The 19873-nt window shown below is 48.8% G+C and overlaps 1 protein-coding gene across 3 annotated transcripts in view; it reads left to right on the top strand.

Moving 5' to 3' along the window:
- Positions 1-19873, top strand: part of eEF5 (eukaryotic translation elongation factor 5) — a 29763-nt gene that overhangs the window by 7796 nt on the left and 2094 nt on the right. For all 3 annotated transcript variants that reach the window (XM_065435358.1, XM_065435359.1, XM_065435360.1), the window contains exons 3-4: positions 343-447; positions 14875-15012. In XM_065435358.1, coding sequence (XP_065291430.1) covers positions 343-447; positions 14875-15012 — 243 coding nt within the window. The remainder of the gene's footprint in view (positions 1-342; positions 448-14874; positions 15013-19873) is intronic.

The raw sequence follows: 19873 nt of genomic DNA, 5'->3' as shown, positions 1-19873 counted from the left end.
AAAAATATTTCGTAGCATTTTGTTATCGCAGGCTTCAACTACTCTATTAGTATTTTTGCGGTTGCTCAGTGGCTATGGTGTTGGGCTGCTGAGCATGAGGTTGCGGGATCGAATCCCGGCCACGGCGGCCGCATTTCGATGGGGCCGAAATGTGAAAACACCCATGTACTTAGATTTAGGTGTACATTAAGAACCCCAAGTGGTCAAAATTTCCAGTCCCCAACTACGACATGCCTCGTGATCGGATTGTGGTGTTGGCACGTCAGAACCCCGTAATTTAATTTGAACGGGAACTCCTCTTGCCAGTTCACGCAGTCATGTTGTGAATATACAATTCTGCAGGTTCACCTAGTGGGCCTGGACATCTTTACCGCAAAGAAACATGAGGATCTGTGCCCTTCAACCCACAACATTGACGTGCCCAATGTCAACCGCTGCGACTTCCAGGTCAGTGCTGCTTTGTGAACCACTGGTCTCATGACTTACCGTGTTTGCTCACATTTGCTCAGTATAGGAAGTTACTGTTTCATGTCTTCCTAGTTAAGGGGGGGCGTGGCAATGAAAATGTTTTTTTATTATTATTATTTATGGGAACAAATTGGTGAAATTGGGCATACAGGTTGATTTCTTATGCTGATGTCATAACTGAAATTAGTATTGTGCTATTATAGTTTTCGAGTTACAACTGACAACCTCTAATGGTCATGCCCAAATTAATTACACATAAGTTTGCCAAGATTTTCACATCTGCATGTTCACAAAGGCCCATTCTGTGCAGTAAAGCTATTGGTTTATTTTTTAAATGCCAAAATAAACGTACAAATATTTTCAGCTTTCCCTTGCATATTTTCTTACTAGTTACCTTTGCAAAAAAAACATTATAATAATTTTTTTATGAGGTGCAGTTAAAAATGGACAGCTTTATTGCACTCATCAATGTTTCAGGGTCTAAGTGCAAAAGACAGAATGATTTTGTCTTCATTCGTTGTAAAATTGCTCTGGGATGACTGAAAGCAACTGCACAAAAAATGCAAGCTTTGAAAACGGAGCTCAGTTTCATTTGTTGTAAACATTTAAATCTTTATTTTGAGCACCTAAAACCTGCCTGGAATTTCGTCTTTTGCTTGTGGGGACACATTTGCTTTACATTTTGATGTAGTTCTTTGCGTTCTTGCAGCAGTTCAGTGCACCTTCACTGCCTTTTTTGGTCATCGTGAATTGATTCATTGGCAGAGGCAGGCACACTCAAAACGTCCTGTTTTGTTGCTCATTGCGCAACCTGTTTATTAGTGGAGTTCGAGCTGAAATCCGCAGTTGAATATTTGACGCGAAAACTTCTGTTCTGCCAATGTCGCATTGCTGTCCCGACCACACACGGACGTGACACCATCACTCGCGTTTGCACTTTCATCATTGCTCGCGGACGCGCTGTCATCGTCGCTCACGGTTGCGCCTTCAAGTGACATAGCTCGCGGGCGCGCTTTCCCAGTCACGGTCATGCGCCGGTCGTGCCTCGTCAACAAGCTTGGTGGCATCCGCTTCTACGAGTAGTTCTCTCCCTCTTTTCTATGCCTTTTGTGGTCTTCCGTACACGTGGGCCATTCGGAACTTCATTCCTTTGGGGCTCATCGCAGAAAACGTGCGTAAGCTGCCACAATTGTCAATCACGTTGACAGGAACGCACAGCTCGCTGCTGCGCAAATGCGCGCTAGAGAGGTTGGTCAGCAATTCAAATCTAGAACAGCCAATAGGAGCACGCCCTGTGCCCCACGCGACTGCTATGCCCTGTCGCAAAGCTACATGTGCCTTTGTTTTCGCTTGCGTTTGCTCGTTAATTTTTTTGTAAAGAAATGCGTCGCTCTGGCTATCTTTAGCTCTGATCGCTCCTCTTTACGATGATACCAAGATGGCGGCACTGCGTCAATGGATAGCCGGGTGATCTGCTGTGCGGCGGGGCCTTCCAAAGCCCAATTTTTGATAACAGCTCTCTACGAAATTGCTGTTTTCGCTATTTCTACTGTGTCTTTTGTTATACAGTCGCCGACCGATTATTCGGACGTCACGGGGACTGCGAAAATGTCCGAATAAACAGGTGTCCGAAAAAGCAGATTAAGAAAAAAAAATGAAATCCTTTATTTCCACGCACTTATTCGGGCTTGGCAGTAGGCTTGGAAGAAATCGTGAATGCGCCGTTGCACGCTGTTTCGTTTACGCGCAATCAGATAGGCCTGAATCTCGGAGGGGGTCGTACGGTCACTATTAGCGGCTGAAAACACAGTCACTGCTTGTACACGCTCCGCATGCGACGGCAGCATAGCACATGGTGCGTCGTCTTCAGACTCGGTCCGGTTGTGCAGCAGAAACCTGACGAATGATCTTGCCGTCGTTGAGTTCTGCGCATGTCAATACAGCAGTGTCAGTACCTATAAAACTGTCAAATGAGACGGTGTCCGGAATCGCAATGCAACCACTGCGCAGGTCTCGGCAGAACATTTTTTTCGTCAGTAGAGAGCACATCGGAAGGCGACAAATCTTAGGCCTCCCGGTACCCGCTTGCCGGCATTCCCCAGCGAAGTCGGCGCCATTAGACACTTGACGCGATATTTACGTATGCCGCGTTGGATTACCGAAACCTCGGCACAGCACACAAAGCAAACACCACCGTCCCGACACCAGTCGCACAAACGAAAAACGCGGCCCTCGCAGCGTCTTGCGCTAAGAAACATATCAGCTGCTGGATTGTCTTGACATGGCTTACTAAGCTGAAACCGGAACTGCTGCAGAGCCACTCTAGTCAACGCCTCCTCTAGAAAGATGCCTGCGGTGTCGCTCGCTTACCCATTGTAGCCGTCGCGCCTTGAGTTGCGGTCAGTTGTGAAGAGATGGCGCCACTTACGTCCCTATCTCCGCCAAGGGGACTGGGGCGGTGTAGTGTAGCGGCAGCGCCAGCCGCGCTGCCATGAGGTGATGTGCGCATGTGCGCATGTGTTGCAAGCGACCACCGCAACGATCGCTAGCTACTGCCTCGAGTAAAAAGGAGGAAAAGGGGAAAGGTAAGGGCAGCACAGGTTTTCGGCGCACGCGGCAGGCATCTTTTTAAAGGAGGCGTTGCTCTAGCGAACCAGGCAGAAACGATGATGATTAGCGGGGATTTCCAGTAGCGCCACTTCGTGGGGCAGTAAGGAAGCTTTGTTCAAAACAAAAATGGCGTTCAGCAGAGTCGAACCATGCACCGGTCAGAGTCGGTGCATGGTGCTCTGGACCGAGTTGGCTCAAGGAGTGTCCGAACTTTCGGCAGTTGTTATACATTATGGTCTATGGGGAGAATGGCGGTGCCGCGAATCTGACTGAATAATCGGGCGTGTCCGAATCTTTGGAGTTCGGAAAATCTGTTGGCGACTGTATTTCACTATGAGGTAAATAAAGGTCTGTGGATTGCGCAAAAAAGAAAATCAGAAAATCGAAAATTTTGACAATTTGACCACTTCAATGGCTGCATCCCCCCTTAAGGGGGATGCGGCAAGAAGTGGTTTAAAAAAAGTTTTATCAGCCAAGGTGGCGAAAAATTTCACGCAAATCAAGAAAGAGCCGCGCTTTTCAAGCCGCAATATCTCTGGAACGCCGCAACCGAGCGCCGCCATCTTGGTCTCGTTGGAAAGCGCATTTCTTAGTCTTCAAATTTGGCGCTTCAGCTATTTCCTCCGTACAGCAACAAGCAAACAAAAAGCAAATGATTGAAGGTTGTGCCGGAGTCTGCGATTGCAGACTCCGTATTTGAAGTTTTAAATAATTGTAGCTTTTGCTGAAGTGCATCTACACCAATACAAATGGCACCATTTTGAAGCTGTGTTTTGTAAGAATGGCCATACTAAATGTGCGACTGCACACTCTCAAAATAATAGCTCACTGGCCACTGAACTAGCACAAGAAACTTTATTAGGCACCATGCTCTACAAAGAGCATGGTGCCCGGGTTTCAAACCGAAGTGTAGATTTCTGTGTGGTGTGGGGTCTGATGGGGGCTTCTCACACCGTACTCTTGGGACAAAGGAACGACTTGCTGTCTCGAAGCCAAGAGAGAGCGCCTTGTCTCTCCCGCACCCAGGTAACCCCGCAGCAGCGCAACACTAGTGCCATCTCTCGCACTGCGCCTGTACCACTCGGACCGCCGCGTGTGCGGCGAAGCCGCACTACAGGAGACGCGCTATGCGGGAAAAACATCAGGGGAGGCGCAAGGGTCGCGCATCCCCACATCCCCCCAACCTTAAATCACTTATTCCGGCGAAACATGTGACACGGTCTAACATTAACCCGTGCTCCGCGAACAGGGTGGTACATGCAACAGTGGTCGCGCTGAGGAAATGTCCACACGCTGTCCATAACATGCGAGCCGACTGTCCTTGGGTACACCGCTGGCGTCCGCCGGTCACAGCAGCAGCTTTGCGACTCGACGGCACGGTCCCAGGCCAGGACTCCGGAGACGACGACGCAGTAGTCGGTACGAGCAAGCGTCGCTTGCGCCGACGCGCCCTGCTGGCAAGAGCCGCCGTAGCTGTCGGTGACCGCCGGCTCTTTTGTCCGCCGCCGAGGGTTGTGAGCTGGATACAGGAGGCCGCCGAAGTCGCCGCGCCGAACTGGCCACAGCATCACCATCGCCCGGGGTGGCTCGATCGTAGTCCGGGGCAGCAGCGCAGACGATGTGCAGGTGACGGCAAACCAGGGGTGACTCCAGTCACACCGCGTAAACTCAACACACTCGGCATACACTGAAGTAGTGCAAGGGAGAGGAATTATGCATGCGCATCGCCCACGTGGTACGATGTTCAACTCGGCTAGCAAAAGATCGGGCAGCTACTGAGATGCTAAGTTCATGTGAACGAAGCTCGCTTTCTTGAGTCGAACGAGTAATCTCAATTCGTGCGAGGTTAAATAGAATGAGGGAAGCAAATTGCAACACCTCAACGCCACGGTCCGCCAGGTTGTGTGCCTCCACGTGCGACAGGCAGCTTCGTAAAGCCTTAGGCCTAAAGCATCGCTACCCTAACAACCGGCATCCAAAAACAACACCCAAAATGAGCGCAAAACAGGCAGCCGCGAGGAGACGTCAGCTCTGTGAGGTCGTCCTACTCCGCTTGGTGCACACAGCATCCGAGTTGACAGCGCCCACCGTCCCAGACAGTGTCGGAGCGCCCGGTGCCAGGCCACAATACCAGTCAGCCCGTAGTGGCACCCGTGGCCTGCGGTCACCCGGCTCCCAGAGCCGCGACTTCATCACAGTCAGAGATAGACGCTATTCACATAAATTCGGACCACCCACGAGGCTTCCGTACTTACTCGCTTCAGGCTTGCCACGCTCCGCAGGCGCTCAGCCTCGCTCTCCCAGGATGCAGACCACGTGACTCTCGTACCGACGAATGCCATTAAAAAAAAAAAACACTTGCGAAAAGGCTTAGCATGTTGACATGTTCAAACACACTACAGCCACCGTCACCTTGCTCAAGAAAGCACGCCGCCTACGCTTCGGTTCGAACAAAGGTCTCGAACGAAGCAAAACTGTTAAAACTATCGTCCGATGCCCCAAGAGTCCCACGTTGGGCAGCCAGATGTGGGGCCTGAGGTGGGATTCTCACACCATACTCTTGGGAGAAAGGAACGACAACACAGTAGTGCAAACAATCACAAGGGCATTTATTGCACCTTTCATAGATCAGTGGCTGCTAGCCGAGTTGCTATCCACAAAACATGCCGATGGGCGCTCGACAAATCTAGAAGTCCGACTCACCGCGACTGGAAGCAAGCGAATATGTTCGCCCCATGCTGGATCCCAACGCCTGGTCGTTAGCGTGTATAGTCACGCGAATCGTGGCGCGTTCGAAGGCGGCCGCGCACGCGGAATGTCTGCGCTGTTCGGCGACCTGCCGGGGAAGAGGGTTGCTGCACGTACAGCGCGTCCGTCCCGCTTGCTGTCTCGAAGCCAAGAGAGAGCGCCTTGTCTCTCCCGCACCCAAGTAACCCCGCAGCAGCGCAACACTAGCGCCATCTCTCGCACTGTGCCTGTACCACTCGGACCACCGTTGCGGCGAAGCCGCACTACAGGAGACGCACTATGCGGGAAAAACATCAGGGGAGGCGCGAGGGTCGCGCATCCCCACAGTGGGCATGAATATAGTTCCAGTGTTGTACATGCAGGCTGCCTTATTGATAGCAGTCTCCATGACGATCAGTGAGGCACTTTTTTTTTTCATTTGGTAGAATTGACCATGTTACTGAATGAAGGCTCCGAGTGTAAGTAGCCTTTCAAGTCATCTTCACCTGACAGTGGCTGTGGAACTTAGGATCAGAGAGCCAGTGATAGATATGCAGCTGCTAGGCGCTTTTCAGAATTTTACTTTTGCATGATGCCTCGATTACTTCTGCAGCCAGGTGTGTACCAGCCCAAGGGGCCTAGTGAACAGAGCTCACGATGTTCTCTTTATGAAAGGGTTGTGTGATAGATATTGCTACGAGCTATCGTGACAATATGATAATAGAGTGAACGCGCAATGTGGTTTGTTGTGAGTCCGATCTGCGAAATGCATAGCTGCAGATGCAAGGAGCCGACGCGCGATGTGCTTAGTTGCGCAGTTCAAGGTGCTGCCGTGCGAAATGCATAGCCGCGGGCTCGAGGACTCGACCCTCGATGCGCTTATTCGCGCAGTCCGAATTGCCAACGCGCGAAATGCCTAGTCGCGGCCTCGAGGAGTCGACACTCGACACGCTCATTCGCGCAGTCCTACGTGCGGACGCGCAAAATTCCTTGCTGCGGGCTCGAGGAGTCGACACTCGATGCGCTGGTTAACGCAGTCGGAGGCGCCGATGCACAAAATGGTTAGGTGACGGTGCGACAAGTCCGCGCGCGATGTGCATGATCGCCGAGTCGGAGAGCCCCTATGCGCGAAATGTTTAGCCGCATTTCCGAGGATTGCGTGCGCGATACGAATTTGTCACGAATGTGATGGATTCTCTACAGGCGAAAGCCAACAGCACAGTACCGCCACTGCAAGCACTCACAGCAGCTTTGGACCTCGCTGCTTGGATAAGCTTCACGGCACGTTTCCACGCACCAAAATTCTGCGCTGTCTTGGGCTTTGTTGCTGGCATCGCGTGCGTCAAAGAAGCTTTTGCTTGGCAGTGGAGCTCGCCTGCTGAAATCATGGGTTCGTGGCACTGAAATATTTCTATCTCGGCTATTAAGGAGCTGATTTGCAAAAGTTTTGCGGCAGAACGCTGCCTAGAGGACACATAACTTCCCGTGTATAGCCAAAATCTGCTATGGGGCCTAGTGAGGGGCCCTATAACCCTTTGAGGGTAGATTATTTTATTGCAGATTCCAATTCTTCTTGGGGACCTATTTCGAAAAAGAATTTGCCATAAGTTTTCTAGGGGGACCGTAAAGTGAGAAATATTTTGCATTGCTATATATGTACTCTTCATTCATGAATAACAATAAGAAAGGAAGGAAACCCATTTGCTGTGAACGTTCTCGCCACTTGCAGAACGCAAGGGGAAACCAGTGAACAGCCCTCATTGATGTTTCCCCACTATGGACATTAGCCGTCTCGGACTTCACACGAAGATGTGGCACCGATACGTGAAGAACAAGCTGGCTCCCGCCGCCGATCATGCTGCCCGAAATGTGAAGAGTGTGCATGTTCAGTTGGTGAACTTCGGCTAATTGTTTCAACGAGCCCGGGCGCATAACGGTGTTGTATAATGGGTTGTGGACGACCTGCGGACTGTTTCACGGACGACCCGTGATTGAACTGTTTACGTCTTTGGTTAGATTACGTTGTTTTGAGTAATTTCTCTGCACAATGCGAGATGGGTCCAAAGAAAAGTAATCCTCCTTTTGGAAACTGGAAGAGTAATCGTCAGTGCTAGGAAAAATGAAGAGGAATGGAAGTGGAGGCCGCCCTCATTTTGTTCAAGAGGTCCCTCGGATGGCACAAGCTCCATTACACCACTATGTTGAGTGATTGGGATAGCCGTACCTATCTTGCACTACAAGAGGAAAATGTTTACCGTTATTTGTGAATAGACAAGGATTGCATAAACCACGTCCAGAAATGCATGAATATGGTGTTGCACAAACTTGTTTCAAAAAACAAAGCTTCTGGCCTTCATAGCCTCAGTGGAAAGGGTCGGCTCGCAGCAGACCCTCGCGGCGACTTACTATCACATCACCTCCAATGACTGAATTTAACCACAGATTTTGCCCAACAGGCCCCAACTCGTGCCATCAAAATGTTGCTGAGGCTAGGGGCCAGCCGGCACCGAAACCTCCTCGCAACCTGCCTCCTTATGTTTGCCGGGTGTTGCTGCCCATTTACGAGTGTTTCAGTGACAAGAAGTTGCTTGAAAGGTGCCAGAGGGGAAAGACCCAAAGCAGCAACGAAAGCCATCTGGTCTCTTGCACCAAAGGATCGCCATGCCTCTGTTCACTGTACAGGCACCTGTGGCGGAGGCAGTGCAGAAGTATAATGCAGGGAATGGCAAAGCACGAGCCTCACCTCCAGCTCATTATGCAGTAATTACATGGACATCAGCCACAAAAAAAAAATTATTGAATTTTTAAAATCAGCCCAAGAGAATACATCTGTGCATTTAGGTTTATTTCTCAATAAATTCCGAAACCTCTAGAAAACTCGTGCAGACAGCCACACACTGCCGTGCTAGAAAAGGAGACATGTGACAACATGCCCCCCACTTCCTCCCCTCACATGGGCTTCAGCACGGTACCGCTAAAGCCCCTCCATCCACGCGCCGCTGCCACTTTAAGTAGTGACAACCTTTGTTGTGCGCCGCCTTTTCCCCTTACACCAAATCTCGTTCCGGCATTTCCACTTCCTGGAGTTGCTCTGCGTGAATTTCCGCTTTGACTGCTGTTAGACGATGGTGAGACGCCCGCATGTGCTTAGCAGAGCTGTGGTAGTAACCATAAGCAGAATGCAAAGGGGACAAGGTGTTGTATTCCGCTGAAGTGGTAGTTTGCGGTCGCTGTTTTCCAAATGCGCGAAAAACGGCAGTGGTCTCCAAGTGCCCAGGCACTACATTCCACTGTACGTTGTCGCTCGTGCCACAACCCGTCGCAGGTTGACGCGAAGCAGCAAACACGATCAGATACAGTGAAAGCTCGTTAATTCGAACTTAAATAATTCGAATTTGTGGATAATTCGAACTGTACAATTTGGTCCGGCCAAGCTCCACATAAGTGTATGTATAAAAAAGTCCGTTAATTCGAACGCGAGAAGGTTCCCTCACGGATAATTCGAACTACGCTCGCCTGGCACACGGCCAGAGAAACGCGCCTACTGCCTACACACAAGGTTGTATTGCCTCCGAAACGGAGAGAATGGTGAGAGAAGGCAAAATTGGAAAAAAATCTAACCGACGCGGGGCCAGCCAGAAGGCAGCGGCGGCTGCCGCCTCTCCGTTCTACGTAACCTCCGAGACTTCATGCCCGTTGCGAATCTCGGAGGCTTTGCAAATCTTGTACAGCTGCTAATGTTGTGCGGAGATGGCCCGGCAAGCGCCATCGTAACACAGCGAATCAAGTACGTCGCAGCTGCGCTTGCAATCAAGAACCAACGAATCAGGGCCTTCGCCACCTTCACATGTTCAGTGTCTTTGTCTCGGCAGTCTTCATCGGTTCTGCACGTCTGTTTTCAGCTTAGGAGGTATCGGCCATCGCGATTCATTGTGATGGTATTAAGCCTTGGCTAACGTTCGTTTCGGTGGACATCGGTAGTGTGGCACAGTCGGACCCAGAGCTTCGACTTCAAGATGGCGTGTGCCCGCGGCACACGCCATCACTTTCTGACACGCCAAATTTCTGACATGCCCTACTGCTTCCAAATCGCAGTGTACTGTTGCTCTCCTTCACTTTCGTTAGTTCGAACTTTCGTTAATTCGAACTGAAGCGGCTACCCCTTGGGGTTCGAATTAATGAGCTTTTACTGTAGCTGATTACAATAGGCGGCGGTTCATGGATCAAATCGCATTCACAGTTTCAACTGCAGCTCATGCAATTAAAGCCTCTCCAGCGACACGAAAGTAAACAACCCTAAAAAAACAAAGCGTCACTTCCACTCGGAACAGGAAGCTGCAGCTACGTAAGTTCCGCTTGACGCCGGAAGCTAAGGGGGTCAGTTGGAGAGGAGTGTGAAGGAGGAGGGCAGGTTGGCAGTACTTAACCTGGTCGGCGGAAACTTGTATGGAGGGGCTTTAGGTACCGCCAACTCGCTCCTCTTTCACCTTGCTCGCATGAGATGGCGCTCACCTAGCCACCACCTTTCTTGGCTCACCCATGCATGCTGTTCCTCTCACCCAAAGCTTACAGTGCACTGGATATGATGGCACCCTATCCCACTTGACTGCAATTTGTAGCGTGCAATTTGAGTGCTGCGCCCAGTGGCCTAGCTGGGTCGTCTGGCACCCGGGGCCCATAAGTTTTCTGTCGTGAAGCTTCTTCCAGCAAAAGCTTGCGCTACTTTTGGTATGCACTCGCAATAGAGACTATGGAGATATTGACGTCACTGGTGCAGTATTTCAAATCTTTAGGTACTGCCAAACTGGGCCGCCCACGGTGCCATAGTACTTGCAGGCTCTAGCACCCGAGACAATCTTGTTTAGAGCAGTTTTTTGTTGACCTAATAGTATGAATTGCGGTCCTGAATTCCCTAACTGCAATGTTTCCTCTATAATTGCTAATTAAGCAGTTATTTAAGATATCTATTATCTGCCATATTTTGCACTATAGAGTTCCTAGTGGTCAGACACATAACCTGATAGAATATTTGAAGATAACCTCACAAAATTCACCTTTTTATAAAGTTCTGTGCAGCTGAATCAACCCACTGTACTTGATACATGAAGTCACACATGAACGAGAGGCTGTTAGCTAGGACTAGGAGACACTGTTTTTATTCAACACTGCGAAACTGATAAATGAAACGCCGTGTACATACTGACGACAAAAAAAAAAAACATTTAGCAAATTAAATTTTAGCCTGCACATTCGTGTAATTATTACGTAAGATGTTGATAAAGTTGCGGCTGATAATTCCGCAGCACAACATATCTGGTACATCGGCTACATGAGCTTGGGCTGCTGGTTACCGGAGCATTCTTTACCAATTACGCCAAGTCAAGCCAGCGGAAAGAGGGGGGCCCACAAGCAGTTGCTTTTGGCCGAGTCCATAGAAATTTCCATTTCTGTCTGTATTCCTTTGCGATGAAATTTTGTGTACTTAAATATATCGAGTTTTAACTGTATATCTCTTGGGTAGTGGTGTCATGTTGTGCAAAGCAGTCTTATAAACTGTACAGCACTGTTGTAGTTGAAGTTTGCAATTGGCTGCACTTGGCTGTCTGTAGTTAGACAGCTTCATTTGGGCTTCTTACTTACAAAGGAGGAACATCAATTTCTTATGTGCTTTCACTGATACCGTACTTACCATGACGAACAATTTTCAATCACGATGGTCTTCTGAAAATGATCTGAGGACACCGATTGAATCTGAGTGAGCTATGGTTCAGTATGAAGGCAGAAAAAATCGACTATTATTTCTTGAGGTTCGACTCATCTGTTTAGCTTTCTGGTCAAGACTGCTTCAACATTATATTAGGATCTTCTGCATCTCATGCAATAGTTTGAAATAGTATAGCTTTGTCTTTTTTGCCAGTTTATGTAGTTAGCAGCCAGTGTCCAGTGGTAGCATCGGTTCTCGGCGATACAAGAGTTAAAACGGGGAAAAGCCAGCAGTTTCGAGATGGGAAGAGTTGTACGCAAAGGTAATGTAAGGTAGAGCCAGGTCCCAGTCACGGCGGTCGTCTGAAACGTATTTAGATAGCATGTCTGTAAGGGTGTGGTTCAAACACTCAGTGCGGCCGTTAATTTCAGGGTAGTAGGAGATGGTAAATTTATGCTGTATTGAGCTAACCTGCACGATGTCAATTACTTTGGCCAAAAACATACGACTGCGGTGTATTAGCAATTGACGCGGAGCACCGTGCATCAAAATGATATCATCTATAGTCAATGACTGATTTTTCGGACCCTCTAGGGAACGTATATCGTAGGGTCATGTCAGCACTGTACACTGATGAGTCAACAGTGCTTGCGTCATCTCGGTGCTTGTAGGCGGCGCCGGCATTAGCTCCTCATTTTCATCATCGGAGTCTTCCCCAACGGTACTGCTTTTCGCGCTTCGATGCCATTGGCGAGGACGATGAAGACGGTGTGGGAGCCATCGAAGGCAAATGAAATTCTCAAGTTGTGAACAATGGAGTTCGCTGATGAGCGTTGAAGCACCTAGGCCTAGTGTTGCAGAGCACACCTGACACAGCAGCACTACCACACGCCATGCTAGCCAAAATGTGGCCTGCGCAAACGAAATGGCGCAGCTCCGTAAACTCCGGCAGACGCGGAAGTGCGGCGTTGAACATAGCCAGCGTGGCCAGACTATGTGTGACGGCTAGATTCGGCTAGTTGTGGTTCAAAGCGGTGATATGCTTTAGCTGCAAGTCAATTTCCTTTGCAAGGGCGCTGCGCGAGGAGCCAAAGGACCTTCCGTCGCGTCAAAAAGTCTGGAAAATTGGACGGTTGGGGGTTCGAGTGTCCGAAACTTCAGATGTCCTTATACATTGATTCTATGGGGCTTGTGGCGGTGCTGCGAAGACCTCTGAAATATGAGGCGTGTCCGAAAATTCAGTCGTTGACTGTAGCAGGAAGTCCGCAACATCAGTTGCGCAGCTGGTTGTAAGAGCGCGGGTTACAGCGTAGCAAGTCGCGTAGTCTGCTGCGACTGCAACCCACTTGTTTCCTGATGTAACTTCCGGAAATAGGCCGACAAGGTCCAAGCAGACACTATGGAAGGGCTCGGCAGGGATGTCGAGCGGCTGCAGGTAACCAGCGGGGAGCTGGGAAGGCTTCTTGCGTCGTTGGCAAAGCCCAGCCAGAAAAAATGGTGACGTACACGGTTATAGGTTCGAGATACGCCAAGGTGTCCTGCCGTTGGTGCGTCCTGAAGCTCTTCTAGAAAGCTTGAGTGGAGGTGTTTTGGTATGACGAGTAGAAACTCGGAACCGTCTAAATGAAGGTTACGGCGGTACAGAGTACCGTCGCGGAGGACGAATAGGCCTACAGTTGCATCGGCCAGAGAGTGTTCAAAACGATCTGTGAGTGCTCTAATGTAGGCGTCGCGACGTTGCTTGTCAGCGAAATGAAGCAGCTGTGTTACAGAGAATGTGCAAGCTGCAATTGCTGCAATTGTCCAGGTTGAAGAGGGCAGGAAGAAGATGAAGATCGTTGACAAAATTGGAGTTGCCTCCAGTTGGCTGTATACAATATTAAAAAACATGGTTTCCCTATAGGGCATGCTTAGAAATGGTGCGGTAAAATTTGTTCAGCAGTGATTGCAAATTGCTTTAATAACAGCGGCTTCATTGCCACTCAGCAGGCATCATGTGCGGATCTAGTGGCACCAGAGTAGGGTCTGCCGTAATGCCTACTCGGATGAGTGCTGCCGTCGCTGACCAATGCATGGCGTGTACTTTATGACATGAAAACTAAGTTGCAGATGGCTTCATTGTCAACAAGTTCGTTTGTGTAGATGAAGACATTGTGCATGAGGAGATCGAGGCCATTGGAAGTAACGTGCGCAAAGCTGGTGATGCCTCTGGCCAGTCACGCAGCAATTTTGCATGTGCTCGCAGGCTTCTATCGCGCTCGGGAAAACTTATGTAGCCCGTATTGAGCAACAGAGCTGTATCTGGAGTTTTTCCTGTCTACAATTTTCTCATTGGCACCCTTCATCTAATTATAATGTTTGAGAAGTTATTAATTTGGACTAAGTATATAATTGTAACGAAAAAAATCAAAGTAATCAAGGCGACGCCAAACACACCTTTGTTCTATCGAGCTATGTGGCATTTGCATATTTTTAAACTTGCTAAAGGTACATCAGACACCCTGTACAGTAACATCTTGTTAAACCGTAAATGGCTGGAGCAAGGAAAAAGTGCGTACTAAACGGCAGTACTGCTTAACCAAAACAGCATGAGATCACCCACATACTGTCAGAAACGGAAATTTGAAAGAGCGCCATGTGACATGCAGTATTTGTTCATTTCACGCGACAAGTCTTATTTTCTTTCAATGTCACAGCAGCCTAGCAGCAATAACAGTGGTCTCGAACTCCCCTTAAGCAGCAAGCCTGGTTATCCGCTAACCTGGTTTCGCAACAAATACCTGCATGAGGCTGACATAACGTGCAGCTTCTGCCACTGCCACTGCCAGTGCAGCTTCTGCCACTCTCGAGCCTGAATCGCCCGTGCGGTCACTTTCTGTTGTCACTGTCGTTGGGAAACACTTTGGCAACAGCAGAGGCAACGATGGTTAAAAGTCGAACTTCGGAAAGTTGAACTTCGTAGCCGTCATTTTGCAGTCTGCATTTGCGCTTGGAGGCCGTTCTGATCTGAGGCTCATTCTGCCTGGCTGACCTACTGCTGTTATTGCGCTATGAAAAGTGCAAACGCTAAGTGTGAACCGATACGTACACAATAAGCTGGCACAGTTTATGCGGATACAAAATATGTTCATTGGCCGCTGAGTCGGGGATCTGCCTTTACTGCTTCTAAAACGAAACTACTGTAAGCAGGTACTTTTTAGTGAGGTTTTACTGTATATCGCATTCAACTAGTGCACAGTCAAGTTGTGTCAAACGGAGTGTATTCATATCCATGGTTACTGAGCAGTACTGGCACTACGTGCCTTGACTTCTGTCAAATATCCATGCAGTATGAAAGCTCATAAATGATATTTTTTTCTTTGCAGTTGATTGACATAAGTGATGATGGCTATGTCACACTAATGAACGACAAAGGTGACACTCGTGATGACCTCAAGCTTCCAGATGGGGAACTGGGCCAAAGGATCCGCGAAGAATTCCACAAGGAAGACAACAGTGTCATTGTAAGTTTGTATACTATCCTATGAGAATGTTTGGTGTCCTATGCAGGCTGACTGGAACAAAGCAGTGGTCTCCCACTCATAAATAACAGCATGTCATGCCTGCCAACTATCCTGAATTCTTTGTAAACTTTACAAATGTGGGCCTGTTTTACTGTTTTACGAAAAAATAATTCAGTTTGTAAAAGTTTCAAAAGCATCGAAGGATGGACTGGTTTGGGATTGCAAGAAATGCATGCAAAAATAAATTGATACTTGCGCCGCCTTCTTGTCAGTGCAAGGTCCATAAATAACGGTGGGTACTTGTTTCCAGCATGTTTCTTCAGTGTACCGTAAAATTTCAAGCAAGCGGGCCCCCTCAAGCAAGGTGAAATTACTGGCAAAGTGGGAGGGGGGGGGGTCAAAATTGCGCAGAAACACCCAAGTCCACGGAGCTATTGCGCGTCTTTCACGCTGTTGGGCGCCACCATCTTGGTATCGTTCGAGGGTTCTGCCTTTCAGTTCCCCACACCCTTGCCAGTGGTAGCCGTATAGATGAGCGTAAAACCACGACCTACTGACATCCAGACCTGCACAGATGTCCCTTCAACTTTTTATCTTGCTGCTAGGGACAACATATAGACAGACTGGTGCTAGTTGTAAGGAGTTATATCGTATGACAGCTGTTGCTCAGGTGGAAGGGCTGTTCGGTATACATGCAATTTTGGGCTAGTCACGTTTTAGTCAGATGCTCCTCATCTGTGCAAGAGCACATTGGAGTACAGAATCAAGTTTTGTTTGCTGTTTTCTGCAATGCTGTCTTTCTTTGCTTTATCCTATAAATATTGTAAGCATTTGGATAAACCTACTTTGCAGGTTTGTATGAATTTGACACTTTCGAATTGGTCACTTTTGCAGGACCATTTCCACTGAAGCTAAAGCATGATTGAAGCTTATACGCCTGTCAAGCAGGCAAGTGCACTTAGTGTCAGATTAAAGGGCAACTCCAGCATTTTTTTAACGATGTTAGGATATTGTTATCTTCAAATGTATTCGACAGTCCTGTCACTGGTAGGGTGGTTCGATTTGGTATGAAATTCATTAATAATTTTAAATAAGCAATGAACGAAATACTGAAACAAGTAGCTGCTTCGTGTAATGTCACAATGAGTCGCTGACATTGGACCATACATCACCATAACGTAAACACACAGAATGCGTGCGAAAAACGCAGTACATGTGGCGCTAACGCCAAAGAAACAAAGCTGATGTGTCCTGACACAAGGAGCTTTTACAGAGTTTCTGAACTAAACAGCAGCGATCTCAGTGGCGGGGTAGTCTCTGTGACAAACGCAGGGTGGCATAACAAGTCATGAGTCAGGAACGCAACCAATCTTCAAAATTCAATTTCAGGAAAACTAAATGATTTGCCATATAGTTAGGCACTGATAATCAGAGTACAAAAGAGAATATGTATTCAAAATTTTATTAAGATCAGTGGACATAGAAAAATTGCCGGAGTTGCCCTGTAAGTGCACTTTGCCAAATCCAAATATGGCAGTGCATGCAGAGTCCACTCCGGTTGGAGTGTGTTCATGGAACACTTTGCTGGCCAAGTGCGTAGCCTCGCCACCAGCGGTTTAAATAGTACAAAATGTAATGCATTAAAAGGGCACTGAAGTTCATTTGTCATTCAACAGCTTTTAAGGGGGGACGCGGGTCTTGAAATCGCGAAAAATGGTCAAAAATGGCAATTTTCAAAAATTGCGTTTTTGAAGTCCTTAATGTCCCAACTATGCCTCTACAAAATATTATGGCGCAATTCCTACTCGAAGTATAAAATAAACGGTAATTTATAAACGTCGGTGAGCCGAAATTGAACGCCAAGCGCGAAGATTTGCCTCATTTTCAAGCTGCCGTAGCTCCGCGCGACGCGTACCGATCGGCGCCATCTTGGTCTCGTTTGAAAGCTGGTTTCCCGCTCTCCATTCTGGCGCCCCTCGGCACGCTGTAGACCCTCGTGCAGCGGAGGGATTGGCACCCGTTCTCAAGCGGGAAATCGTCGCGAGACAGCCGCTGATTGGGTGAACCGGGCGCCTCCTCGAGGCGCAGCCCTCTGATTGGCCGTGACGTATGCTTCGCCTTCCGCGGCCGCGTTGTCCGACTCCTTCACGTCGTCTGCTTTCGCCTGGACGCACGTCATTTTTCGAGCTCCTCTTTGTTTCCTAGTATTTTTCGTTCTGCCTTTTTCTTTATCGTTCTTCTAGATATTTTGGCTATTGGGTCGCTTCTTTTAACCACGAATTTCTTGCTTTTGCGTGCCTGGTGGCTTTGTTCCGCGTGTCACGATGGCGCGAGACGCGCGCTTGAAAGCAAGCACGCGAAAAGCAGTCGGCAAAAAGAGACGCGCATGGAATAAGAACAGCGCTACATCGTCGAGAACTACAGCTTCGGTGATGCCGCAAGCTGCTGTGCCCTTGGTGGATGCGGCAGGACTGAGCTCGCCAACAACAGCTTCGCCGGTGGACGCGGCTGAACAAACCCCGTCGACGCTAGCTTCGCCTGTGGACGCGGCTGGACAGTGCCGATCAGTGTCAACTTCGTTACCGCAAGTCTGTGCAGTGCCGGTGGATGCGCCTGGACTAAGCCCGTCGAAAATGCCAACTTTTGAGACGCTGCAAGTCGCTTCGGATTCCGTGTCGTCGGAAGCGGCCGAGCCGGCTGACCTAAGCCTAACGTTGACTTCGGCGTTTCCGCACGCCGCTTCGGTGCCGACGGACGCGGCTGAACCGAGCTCGCGTGCTCAACGCTTCGACACGGTGTTTTTCACGGAGGCGGAGTGCGCGGGGCGCGAAAATTACGCAGACAACGTTAAAACTTCATTGGCGAAGCAGTCCGCGACTTCCCGCAAGTTCGAGCTAATGAACGTCGGCACAGCAAGTGAAGATGACGATCGCGGCACAGAGTACATCATCGTTGATCTCTCAGTGCTAAAGAAGATGTTTGTGTCCACAAGCTGCAGCAAGTGTGGGATGACCACTCTCCAACTCGCAAAGTGCAGTGAGAGAGAATACGGCCTAGCAGTGAAGTTGGAGCTCACATGCTCAAATTGCGATTTCGCCGAGCGGCACTTCTCGTCGCCACGAGTGCCCGGGAAATCCAACATCACGCCCTTTGAAGTCAATTTGCGGGCAATGAAGGGAATTCAAAGTATAGGCAAGGGAGCGACTGCCCTAGCAGATTTTTGTGCCACCATGAACCTCTCTCACCGAGGACTTCACCACAAGACTTTCAGGGGGCATATGGACACCATGGTGAAAGCTTGCCAGGCAGTAGCTACTGCTACAGAAGCAGCAAGCGTCAAAGTGGTGAAGGACATGTACAAGAACTTCCTGAATCCACCAGGAAATGTAGATGTCATATTTGATGGCACATGGAAAACACGTGGTCACAATTCAAATATTGCAGTAGGCTGCATCATAGAGCTATACACTGGCCTAGTACTGGACCATGTTGTGCTCTCGAGGTACTGTCGTGGGTGCCAAGGGGCACCTGATCCCAGTGATGATGGGTACGGTGACTGGGCTATGAACCACAAGTGCATGAAAAACATCGACTGCAATGCCGGCCGGATGGAGACTGAAGCAGCTATCATTTTGTTCAACAGGTCTCTGGAAAAAAATGGGTTGCGGTACACAACTATACTTTCTGATGGTGATAGCCGCACCTTTCATGCATTGACCTCAGGAGAAGTGTATGGATATATATCCATTGAAAAGAAAGACTGCTTGAACCATGTCCACAAGCGGATGGGGACGGCTCTTCGCAACTTGGTGGAGAAGAAGAAGGCACAAGGAGAATCTCTTGGCGGAAAGGGCAACCTCACCCAAGATAAGATAAAGAAAATTACAAACTACTATGGGTATGCCTTGCGGAGCCACAGCCACGACGTTGCAGGCATGAAAAAGGCAGTGCATGCCACGCTGTTGCACATGACCTCGACAGATGAAGCCCCAGACCACAGTTGCTGTCCTCAAGGGGTTGATTCGTGGTGTGCCTTCAATCGTGCTTTGGCGAACCAAGTGGAGCCGTCACCACACAAAAACCCTCTGCCAGGCCACGTTCGCACTGCTCTTGAGCCAATCTTTGCAAGGCTGGGCGACGAGGCCCTCTTGGAGCGCTGCAAAGATGGCATGACACAGAACGCCATTGAGTGCCTACACTCTGTCATTTGGAGCCAAAGCTCCAAGAACACGCATGACTCTTTGCTGGCTGTTGAAAGAGCTGTTGCAGAAGCAGTTTCTCGCTTCAACCAAGGAATGGCAGCAACCAGCAGAGCTGTTGCAGCACAGCTTGGTTACAGTCCTGGGAGCTGCCTCATTCGTAGGAGCCTTGAGAAAGATAAGCAGAGGCTGTGCAGGTCTGATAAAAGTCACACCAACGCTGAAAAGGTGAAGAAGAGGATGGCCAAGAAACACAAGCCTGACAGAACCCAGGACTACTGCCCAGGACTTTTGTGAATGTGTGGCAGATTCATAGAAAATAGCAGGTGACTTTTTGAGCTTTTTTTTGTCAAAGGCCAACGCAATACAGAAGTTTTCACAATCTTTACATGAACAGATTTCTGTGAGTTTGGTGTTATTGTGTTCAGTAATGACTGGGCTGCATGCTAAAGCATTAAATTTTTCCATGTGATAGGTAAACAAAAGTGGCAGAGTAAGCAAAACTTTGAATGCAATTTTCTCAGCTTTGCTTTTTCGATCAAATGCCTTTGCCTTACGGAACTTTTCATAATGTTTGCATCAACTGATTTTATTGAATTAGGTATCATTTTTTTCAGTGAAACCTCAGCTGCATCCTAAAGCTTTCCATTTTTCATTAAACC

This window comes from Dermacentor albipictus, chromosome 2 (assembly GCF_038994185.2).
Source record: "Dermacentor albipictus isolate Rhodes 1998 colony chromosome 2, USDA_Dalb.pri_finalv2, whole genome shotgun sequence".
NCBI lineage: Eukaryota > Metazoa > Arthropoda > Arachnida > Ixodida > Ixodidae > Dermacentor > Dermacentor albipictus.
Note: the sequence above shows the minus strand (reverse complement) of the source record. Positions and strands in the feature narration are given on the sequence as shown.